Source organism: Melopsittacus undulatus, chromosome 1, assembly GCF_012275295.1.
Source record: "Melopsittacus undulatus isolate bMelUnd1 chromosome 1, bMelUnd1.mat.Z, whole genome shotgun sequence".
NCBI classification, from domain to species: domain Eukaryota; kingdom Metazoa; phylum Chordata; class Aves; order Psittaciformes; family Psittaculidae; genus Melopsittacus; species Melopsittacus undulatus.
Genome location: NC_047527.1, coordinates 129631473 through 129642793, shown reverse-complemented (window position 1 = coordinate 129642793; position 11321 = coordinate 129631473). Strand labels below are relative to the sequence as shown.

Sequence of the window (11321 nt, the reverse complement as noted above, 5' to 3'; positions counted from 1 at the left end):
TGCAGAGACAGCTAGGGAAAAAGGGTGTCTGACGAGCCACTTCATAGCTGCTGCCCCTTAGCATGGGAGCAGGGGAAAAAAAAACTCTGAAAAGTTACAGAAGATTTGACCAGACACTCAGCTCCCCCTTCACCTCTTTTAAAGATGAGTTTAAAAGAATCACAATCTACGCTGCTGCTTCTATTTATCAAAGATAAACCTAATTAATTGTGTTTATCCATCACCCGGAGCACTCCTAACGAGTTATGCTAAATCCCAGGGTGTCTTCGAGCAGTGACTTGCTGTAGTTCGGGCTGGATGAGTTTCAGCTTCACGTCTAGCTTCCTGACCAGCAGTTGTCTCTGTACGGAGTGGTAGAGGGGAAACACTCAATCTGCTTTAGCTGGATTCAGCGGTGACACGAAGGGCTTTCATGACACGACGGTCCTGCAGTCACCCTTTTCTCAATTCCACAGCTGTAGATAGAGAAGCGTGAAGAAAGATCTCATTGTTACTTAGTAGCCTAACTTAAGGGCTTATACATATACATTTAAACCCCTTTAGGATGTTTATTACCTGTGAATTTTCATTTGGAAAACAACATTTTTCTCTTGAGATAAAATACTCAACCGGTGAGGATGACGCAAAGGCTTTCGATTCTTCAGGGTGAAATGCAGAGAGGATAAATAAATAAATAAACAAACAAATGTTTAAATACCATAAACTTCTAGGGCAACAGCAAAACCTTCTAGAAGAACTAAGCCACACGAGAAGAAAGCCCGCCCGAAATCTCTAGACATACCCAGTGTATCAGTCATTTATTTTTTAAAACACGGGCTCGGAAGTTTTGGTCATTATTCTAGGCAAAATATGCTCAACAGATGATAGCAGAGATGCAGCCAGAAAACAACTCCAGCTATTTAAACTGCCAAATGAGACATAAAGCCGCATTGTAAAAATCATCTGGAAAACAGGTTTTCCTATTGAAGTCGCTATGTGTTAATTACTGTGATCTGGAAGAGCTCTGTATCTAAACGCCTGGAAGCCGACTTTCACCCCGCATATGTAAATGAAGAAAGTGCTGAATCTAAGCCAGAGGGTTCATGTTCGGATTCATTTCCGTGCATGCCTAGACATTAATATGTGTTCATGTAGGGTTCGTACAGTACGAGGTGTTATTTCCTTATAAAGAAACACCAGGTCTCGCTTTCCATTCTCCTTACAAAATTATTCGCATTATTTATGCTACATTGAGCGATCTAATTTCTTCGTGATAGTCAGCTAATTGCTCTGGCAGGTAATTAGAAGCGGTTTACAACGCAAAGGGCTTTTGCGGTGCCCCTCGGATTATTAAGTTGCTCTGTAAATTATACCATATTTGCCGAAGAGAGGGAGGGGGAAAGGGCTGACGATCTTTTGAGAAGTTTTTCTCCTGCGATCAGAGCTGAAACACGTCCTCGTCCCCTGCAACACTTAAAAAAATGGGGGTAGGAGGCTCTTCCAGGGCTCGGAGTCGAATTATTCTCAAGCACGCGATCTGAAGCCCATTTTGTTCGTGCTCACTGGTCCGGAATAACTTGGCCATAATGGCCGGGAACGGGCCAGGTCTGCAGCAAGCTTCCTACGCCCTGGCAGCATCCAGCAGGCATGTGGGAAAAGAATGGCTTAAATGGGGACATCTGCTCAGCGCTGCTCATCTCGCTCCTGCGGCCAGGTCGGGTTAAGAGAATAACCTGCGCGCCACCTTGCCTCCTTCCAGCTGCTCGCTTGCCTCCCGTCCCTCTCCTATCAAGTTAATAAGGCTGCTGGAAAGGAAGCAGGGGGTGGGGGGTGGAAGGAAAGGAGGGTGACCTAATTGCTCTGCCATATAGGCAAATAACGACAGGGAAAGGTGGTAGATACATTGTAGGAACAGTAAATATACCAATATTAGGGTCTCTCAAGTCAGGTCGCAGGAGTTCTGCATTCAAGGGAAGTCTGTGGGGTACGCTGAGAGCGCAAACCGACGTGAACAAAACCTTCCTGGCTTTACGTCTCCGGGGGTACATCTTTCCCCAGGACCAGGGGTTCTTCCACATCCAAACGGCAGCTATCAAAGATTTATTATTATTAATAATAATAATAATAATATTTATTGCTTTGTGGGTTTTTTTTTCTTCTTCTTCCAGGTTGACACTTTTGCGCAGTTGGCAGAACAGAGAAATAAATAAATACATACGTACATGCATGGAAAGCTTTCCTTTTCCGCTGTTTTCTCTGCAGGCTGTGCCTTCGGGTGCTCTAGGATTTGTATATGCAAGTGTCTATAATACCCACACATACATAGACATGCAAATATACACCCGCGCACGTGTACATGTCTGTATCTATATCTATATAGATATATTTCTATATAAATCGCATGTATTTCGATGCGTGATCCACCTTCAGGCAGGCTATCGAATGGGAGCATCCTGTGCTGCCGGACAGCGATTTTTCAAACGTTTACTCTATGTTGTCACCCGTTTGTAAAGCTTGTGCGATGAGCTGAACGCGTGTGGTTAAACCACCAGACCCAAAGCAGCTCCGAGATTATTTGTAATTAAACACAATTCCCAAAGTAACATTTATCTTCCCGAAACTGCGATTGCAATTGTCAGCCGTCTGGAGGAGACGCAGGGTAATCTGGAAGCATTACCTCCTCTCCTAACAGAGCAGAATGAAAAGAAATCAATACCGCTAAGGGGAAGAATTTAGTAGTTTTTAAGTGTAAGTGGTGCCTGGGAGAAAATGATATATAATAGGAAAAACAGAAAGCAGTTTAAAGCTAGTCTAGGAAAGACCGAAGCCACAGGCTCTGCAGCCGAGGGAGCTCCGCACTCTGCACCACTCGGCCCGGGAGTTCGGCCAGAGTGCTCGGTCTCCCTCCGGCGCCTCCCGGTACTTACATGAGCGCCCAGGAACAGCCGATACGTGCGCAGAGATAACACAATGTGGGGGGGGGGGAGGGAGGGAGGGGGAAGAAGAGAGGGCGAGAGTGAGGGTAAGTGAAAACGGGGGGGGGGCAGAGAAAAAAAGGGGGAAGAAATTAAGAATAAAAGATGCGGGTCGGATCTGGGCGCACACCTGCGATGTAAATAGGGAGGATGTGAAGGTGCCTTTTCCTCTCCCTCCCCAGGCACGCACACACCAGCGTGTGCGCAGTGGCTTCCCGAGTTAATCTAATTATAGGGACCTTGCAGAGGCGCAGCCAGCTTGCTGCTTGGTTTTTTTTTTTTCTTTCTTACACAGGCCCAGGCAAATATATAAATAAAAGCAGAAAGACATCGATGTGAATACCCTCGGCCGGCTGGGAGCAGGAGGGTCGCGATGTGCCCTCTCCAAGCGAGGAGGTGGGGAAGGGAGCAGCCGGGCTGGGAAACATGGGGAGCCTGGCAGAATTCTGGGTACCTGGAACGGACACATTTGCAGTGATGGAAAAAATAAAGCCGGTAACCTACATAGCGATAGACGCAGGCATCCTCGCACGGACACTGTTTGCTGCCGCCGGCGGCACTAGCTGCCCGGCTGAGAGCCCGAGCCAAAGAAACTACCCAGTGAAGTAGTGACAGAATCGTCCCAGGTAAAGCGCAGCAATGCAGAGGTGCGAATGGAGGTTAGAAACAGGCTTTAGTCACCGTCTTTGCTTAGTGACCGCCAACCATCGCACGGTTCTTGCTAACTGATGGCTATTTTGTTCTGTTTACATGCTATTCCCTTTTCCTCTCTCCTTCCACGCCGGGCCCTCCTGCGCCCGGAGAGCTTGTGGTCACCCCTTGGTTAATCTCCCCGGTGATAGCCTCCAGTAGAAGGTGGAGCGAGGCCCCAGGCGAGGAGTGACACCTCCTGGACCCCATACCCATACCCTCCCCCCCCCCCCCAGCGTCAGCGGGGGAGGTGGGGCAAACTCCGGAGGACTCGGCGTCTGCCAAAGCCCGGGGAGGACGAGGGCAAGCACCCCTTCGGGGGACTTCACTTTCAGACCCCGGGAACGGAGACGGGAGCCGAGGAGGCATGGGCTGCAGCAGGCTCGACGCGTGTGCCCGAAAATTGACGCAAGGGCGGCATGAAACGCGCTCCCTTGCTTATCCTGACATTCATTATACGGCGTGCTCAGCACTCGGCTTAATCGTCCCAGCTATGGCTTTTCAAATAGCACAGACCTCTGCTTCCCCAAAGAGAAACCCCACCCCCCCTACACCCCGGTAAAGCTGCCTGCAGACAGGCGAAGACCCCTGCTACAGCACTCTATCCGTCTCTGCTGGGCGGCCGCAGCGCGGAGGGTCGGGGGCTTCTCCGAGGAGAATCCCCACTCCCCGGCAAGGTTAGCGACAGCTATCCTTGTGGCTGAAGTTCCGAGATTGCTAATGTACATTGTAGACACAAGATGTTAGGTAGACTTGAGCAAGTTGTTCCCAGGATGTAAATTAGGTCCCAAAAGCTGTTGTCCAAATCGAAGAAACAGAGAAATTAATCTGGGAGACTATCCATCATAGCCTGTAATAAAGGGAGTGACATGGATGAGACAGATGATATGATTAAGGAGCTGTGGTCGTTTTAATTAACTTTTTGCTGTCCTGTAATGATCAAACTGGTCAACAGACCCGGTCAATAAGCATGTTAATATCAAACAAATAAAACCAGGGATGATTAAAAACCTCCTGGTTTATTAAATTTGAAATTCAAATGAAATTTATGCTGCAGATGCATACAGAATGCTAATAGATTTTAGCTTTGAGAGTGGATCCCACAGGTTTTCAAGAAACAGCACGGACATTTATCTACTCCCTTACATTAAACTTCAAATGGGGGGGGGAAGTTTCAATTAATTTCGGGGAAACCTCTCCTCTCTGATCCTCCGCAGCCCCCCACCTGCAGAGTATGTTAATGTACTGCATCCTTAAGTGCATTGGTCAATAACGCAAATGCAAACAAAATTGTGAGCTTCCTTAAATCCTTTGCACAGCAGTCAATGTATACAAAGCGGGAAGGTTACAAATGTTTCCGTGGAGAATTCAGGAAAGATCATCTCACTGCTAGCAAAGTTGAGAAGCTGCTGATTTTCCAGATTCAGAGGAATTATCAGAATAGCAGGAGAATGCCACTAACAGGAGTTTTGTGATTTCTGTTCTGGTCTGATATGTTTGCCTTTTTTCCTTCCTCCCTCTCTGCTGAGTTCACCTGTACGGACTCCCACGACTATCTTTACAACGAGTTTTTAATAATTTCCAACACGGTGCTTTTAAAGGAAAAGAGCACTGAAAATTTAGGTCTTTCTGCCCCAAATCAGAAGAGTCAGTGCAAGCATCGGAGCAAAACACAATCAAAAAGATCAAGAAAGGCCACGTTTCCTCTGGGCAGGCAAGTGCATACAAAATGGGGACGCGACTGGAAGACCCACCCGGCGAGACTTTCCTTAAAAGAGATATATCTCTAACGCCTGCTCCTTCCTCGGAGGATGGCGAATTCGCTCAGGCTTTCTGGGGCTGAAAGGAATGCGTGTAGATCTTTTTACCTAACCTGGCACACCACAAAATGTGATTTTCTGTCCCTCTAAAATCCAATTCTCACGATGGTTGTTTTGTTCTTATGCTTTCTGATCTATGTCCTAATAGTTCCTCCCGGCCTCCAGCAGATAAAGGAAGCAGAGATAAAAAGTTAATAAGCATTCATACATCCGGGAAAAGTTCTTCCCTTCTTCACGGGGGATAGTATTGATTAAATTAAACTCAAAATTTAAACAAGTGTGCATTAGGTCTGTAAAATGAATATCATTATAGAAGGAGACCAAAGCAATGGAGTTAATTCTTTTTTATTTGTTAAACGGAGTTCCCTCCTTCCCCCCACCCCTTCCTCCTTCTGGGTTGGCCTGTCACGCCTTCTCAACAGGCTAAAATCATTCAGAGCAGCTCGCGGAGAGAAAATGCGACATTTATGGTAACCACCAGCCTTCGGAGAAAGCAAGAAGTTCATTAATTTACTTCACTCTTACTTCAAAGTATGATAATATACGTTACCCCCTTGATCAATAGATATGATGGGCAGTCAATATCCCCACTATACGGAAAAGGGTCAAACCCGAGGCCGAGACAAGGAGAAAAAATCACGCAGCATAAAGCGCCGTGAGGACTTTTGATGTGGAAAACTAGCGGGTGAACGTGCTTAGGCAAGCGGGACCGGAACGGGTTGACCCCAGTGGGGCAAGGAGCCGTGGGGAGGGAAGCGCTCACCTCCCCCCCCCGGGGCGAGGCGGCGGGGTCGACGGGTGCCGCTCGGGTGGGCTCAGCCGGGGACGTGTTCCTGGGGAGGGATGGGGTAGCGTTGTACGACCTCGCCACCGTGAAACGGCAGGTCCGAGAGGGCCTGAAGTGTGTGTCCCGCAGCTCCTTGATGCTACAAGTACCGAAAGGGCACGGGGCGAGAGGGGGACAGGGATCGTGGCCGCCGCTGCTCGGCGACGTTCCCGGTTCGGCGGGGCTCGACGGCGCTGATGACCTCACGCAGTCACGCCGTCGAGTGATGTGGCGGTCCCAGGGATTGGCTGTCGGGGGCTCAGCGGCACTTCAAAGCCGACGAGGGAGCTACAATTGTGGTGGAATGGGCGGAACTGATCATTGTATTGCACACCTCTAAAAAAAAACACTGCCTCTGATTTATCAATATAAAAAAGATCCTCTCAGAGGAGGGCACTTTTGTGTGATGGCAACTTCACTTCTAGGGGTGAGTCTAAGGATTTTTTTCTCTTGCTGGTTTAATTGGTTTCTTTTTATTGTCGATTGGAGGGGGTTGAAATAACCCCTGTCTTGACCGGGGCTATCAGTCTCTTCTATTCAGCCTTCTTTTTCTTTTTCCTTTTTTTTTTTTTTTTAACTTAAGTACAAGTGAGTTTAGGAGAAAAGAAAGAGCGAGAGGGGAAAAAAAGGGGCAGAGCCACTTTCCAGTGAGCAGGAAAAAGGGTTTAAGGGCATTTTGTAGAAACAACCCATAGTGCCTGGGCTGTGCTGTTCCTGTGCCCCGGAGAAGTGGCCTTTCTTCTTTACATGTGGCTGCTGGAAGGAAAAAAAAAAACCAAACAAGACCCAAACAAACAAAAAAACCCAGACCAAACCCAGCACTATATATTTTTTTTGTGTGTGCATTTTCCAATTTGCATCAGATTGTGGCTTTTTATTTCCCTTTAAAATAACAGAGCCCGCCGTATCCAGCAGGTACGTTGAACTCGTGTATACATGTACATATGTTAAAATTTTATTATATATTTAATTGCCGTTGATATGTAAATGAGGTTTATTTTGAAGATTTTTTTAAGGCTTAATTTGATAATCTCAATTCTATATTTAAGAAAACTGGCCTGAGGGACGGGGACCGGCCAGATTCCGCTCAAAAGGAAAAGGCTGAAACGTAGCTGCCGCCGTGCCGGGGGCATCTTTAAAGCCACAGTAAACGGCGCAACTTTTCCCCCCTCTCTTTTTCCCCTCCTTTTTTTTAACCCTTCCCGAACTCCTCCGTGGGAGGAGGGTTTAATGGTGACAAAAAGTCCCGGAAGGCACTCGGCGGCAGAGCCGCGGAGCCGGCTTCGGCGAAGGGATCCTCCCGCGGGACTCGCGAAACTTTGTGCCCGGAGCGGGAGCGGGCACGGGCGGCGGGAGGCGGCGGTGGGTCCGCTCCGTTCCTGACCCCGGCGGGGCTGCCCTTTCCCTTCTGTGCTCGCAGGAGGAACCGCGGGTAGGCTCCACGCCGCTGGCCATGCTCGCCGCGACCTGCAACAAGATCGGCAGCCCCAGCCCCTCGCCGTCAGCCCTCTCGGACAGCGCGTCCTCCTTCGGTAAAGGCTTCCACCCCTGGAAACGCTCCACCTCCTCCTCCTCGGCGGGCAGCTGCGGCGCCGTGGGCTCTGGCCTCCCGGGCTTCGGCGTGACTGGTGCGGCGCGGAACAGCTCCTCGGCGGCGGCGGCAGCGGCAGCGGCGGCCGCTCTGGTCTCGGACTCGTTCAGCTGCGGCGGCTCGCCGGGCTCCAGCGCCTTCTCCCTCACCTCCAGCAGCGCGGCGGCCGCCAGCTCGCCCTTCGCCAACGACTACTCCGTCTTCCAGGCGCCGGGCAGCGCCGGCGGCGGCGGCGGCGGTGGAGGAGGCGGCAGCGGGGCGGCGGGACAGGAGGCGGCTGCGCACCAGCCCGTCTTCATCTCCAAAGTGCACACGTCGGTGGAGGGGCTGCAGGGCATCTACCCTCGGGTGGGCATGGCGCACCCCTACGAGTCCTGGTTCAAGCCCTCGCACCCGGGGCTAGGCGCCGGCGAGGTGGGCTCTGCGGGCGCCTCCAGCTGGTGGGACGTGGGCGCCGGCTGGATCGACGTACAGAGCCCCAACGGGGCGGCGGCGCTGCCCGGCTCCCTGCACCCGGCGGCCGGCGGGCTTCAGACCTCGCTCCACTCGCCGCTTGGCGGCTACAACTCGGATTACTCGGGCCTGGGCCACTCGGCCTTTAGCAGCGGCGCCTCCTCGCACCTCCTCAGCCCCGCCGGGCAGCACCTCATGGACGGATTTAAACCGGTGCTGCCCGGCTCCTACCCGGACTCGGCCCCCTCGCCGCTGGCCGGCGCCGGGGGCTCCATGCTAGGCGGCGGCCCCTCAGCGCCTCTGGCCACCTCGCCGCGCTCCTCTGCCCGCCGCTACTCGGGCCGCGCCACCTGCGACTGCCCCAACTGCCAGGAGGCTGAGCGGCTGGGGCCGGCAGGGGCCAGCCTGAGGCGGAAGGGGCTGCACAGCTGCCACATCCCCGGCTGCGGCAAGGTCTACGGCAAGACCTCGCACCTGAAGGCGCACCTGCGCTGGCACACGGGCGAACGGCCCTTCGTCTGCAACTGGCTCTTCTGCGGCAAGCGTTTCACCCGCTCCGACGAGCTGCAGCGGCACCTGCGGACCCATACGGGAGAGAAGCGCTTCGCCTGCCCCGTCTGCAACAAGCGCTTCATGCGCAGCGATCACCTGAGTAAGCACGTCAAGACCCACAGCGGTCCCGGCGGCGCCGGTGGCCCCGGTGGTGGCGGCCCCGGCGGTGGCCCCGGCCCTGGCGGCAAGAAGGGCAGCGACACCGACAGCGAGCACAGCGCGGCAGGCAGCCCGCCCTGCCACTCTCCGGAGCTGCTGCCGGCCCCCGAGCCCGGCCACCGCAACGGCTTGGAGTAACTTGCGGAGGCTCGGGGCCGCCGTTCCGGCCCCGGCCCGCCGCCTCCCCGGGCGCACAGCCTCGCGGCGGGGACGCGGACACGTAAGTAGCCGGCGAAGCTCCGCAGGGGAGCCCTCAGTCCCCCGCGGCAATCTCACTGCCCGTCTGGAGCCCCGAACGGGGCGGGCGGTGCAGCCGAGCCCGCGGCGGGGTAGGGGGCTGCTGGGCAAGGGGCTAGAGCCGCGGACACCCGTGGGGAGGCCTGCGCCTCCTCCCCTTCGCCTCGAAATACCCCCTTCGGGTTGCGTTTAGAGCGGATAAAACCCACGTTCCCTCCCTCTTTCCCGCTGGAAACCTGTTCTAGCCCCCTCCCTCCACCGCCAGCGCTGGTACAGCAGGGGTGCACTCAAGCAGCAGACGGGAGAGCCGGGGCTGCCCCAGGGCGAGGGCACCGACGGCAGCGCCCGCCGGCCGCAGTCGCTCTCTCCCGCGCCTCCGAGCGCAGCCTCCGAGCTATCCCCACCTCGTACACCACTTAAAGACCCTCCGCTTCCCAGACGGGAGCGGCAGTGCACCCTCCTTCCTTTCCCCTCTCTCCCCCCACCTTTTAATTTTAACGCATCGTTTACCTCCCCTAGCTCAAATTCATATAATTCCTGTTTGAGCAGGAATCGCGAAATACTCTGAAAATAATTAGGTTGAAAGTCATATATTTTTAACTCCAACCACAGGAAGAAGCACCGTGGGTTTCAAGTGAAGCTGTAGTTCCAATGCCAAAAAGGGAGGCTGGGAGGGGGAGGATAAGAAAACAAACTATTTGTAAAATACGTCTGAACCTTTAGGTTTGTACAACTGGGGAATCGTTTTAGATTAGCTAACAATTTAATACAACTCCACCAGTGTATCGGTGTGAGGTGCAGTTGTCCAGGAGACGATTTTGTATAGTATTTTTCTTGTAAATGACTTCCAGTAAATATTTGAAAATATATTGAAGTACACTTGAGCTTTTTAATTTTTGTTTGTTTTTTTCCTTTTTTTTTTTTTTTTTTTTTTTTTCCCTGTCACGAGAAAGCATTGCTGTCGCAGTCCTGGTTCACTGCATTCTTTTTCTGGACTCATTCCTTGAGGCGTACATAAAATCGCACTTCAGGATATAGGTTTTGCTTGAATATTAATTTAGGTAGTTATACAACTGTAATTAAGCAAACTATTTGATAAATGTTGAATGACATTTAATTTAATGGAGCATGTACTTATTTGCATTTGCTGGCAGTTCAGGTATAGTTACAGTGAGAGTTCTCCTATATTTCATAAAGTGGGTTTGCCACGACCCATGTATTAAATAAAATGTCCAAGTGAAACTGAACTAACTTCGGCCTATGTGTATTTCCTGAAAAATAATATTGATCAATGTTAATAAACACTCCTGACACTACATTAGCAGTTTGCAAGGCTGCAAACTAATTGTCTCATTGTAATGTTGAAATAATTTGGATATTTCACATTGAAATGGAAAGCCCTTCCCTGGAACATTTTAGATTTGCATTTTAAATGCATGAAATGTAATTGATTTTTATCTGTAATATTTTAAATGGTATTAATAAACTCCAGATAAAACATTCTACCTTAGGTCAGCCAGTTGTTTTTCTTCGTTTTAATCCCATCGTTACAGGCAACGATTTACTCTGAACTCCCATGGCATGAAGTGTTCTTTAGGGCGGAGAAAAGTGAAATACAACGAATTCAGTCCCTTTGTAAACTCTAGCATCTAGTGACAGCAGCTCTGAGGCATTAAAGTCGTGCTTTTTGTAATGCAGTAGTAGAGGAAACTAAGGAAGTAATAATAATAAGTATTAGTATTATTATTAAGATTCGTTACCTCTTGCAAAACCAAGTCGGTATGATGGGGCTGCTTTGCATGTGCCTCCTGCTTGGACTTAATTCTTCACACTGTGCCAGACCCACACTGAAAAGCGATTTAATACTGAAATGGGAAGGGTTGTCATTGCTTTTAAAGGCAAAACCAGCAGTGGTCTGCCGCTTTTGTTTTCAGGAAAGGCGTTTGTGGCTGGGGGTGATGAAAACTGCAGTGGTGAGCGCTAACTTCTGCGGGTCTTGGCGGTGTGAAACTTTGCGGTTGTGTGGGGAAAGCTCCCGG

General features: G+C 51.0%; 1 protein-coding gene across 1 annotated transcript; it reads left to right on the top strand.

Annotated features, from left to right (window-relative positions):
- The first annotated feature begins 6635 nt into the window (after positions 1-6635).
- SP8 (Sp8 transcription factor) lies at positions 6636-10777 on the top strand. Its single transcript, XM_034066149.1, has 2 exons — positions 6636-6717; positions 7711-10777. Exons 1-2 carry the CDS (start codon positions 6697-6699, stop codon positions 9181-9183), a joined length of 1494 nt encoding a protein of 497 aa, XP_033922040.1. The 5' UTR covers positions 6636-6696; the 3' UTR covers positions 9184-10777.
- The last annotated feature ends 544 nt before the right edge of the window (positions 10778-11321 follow it).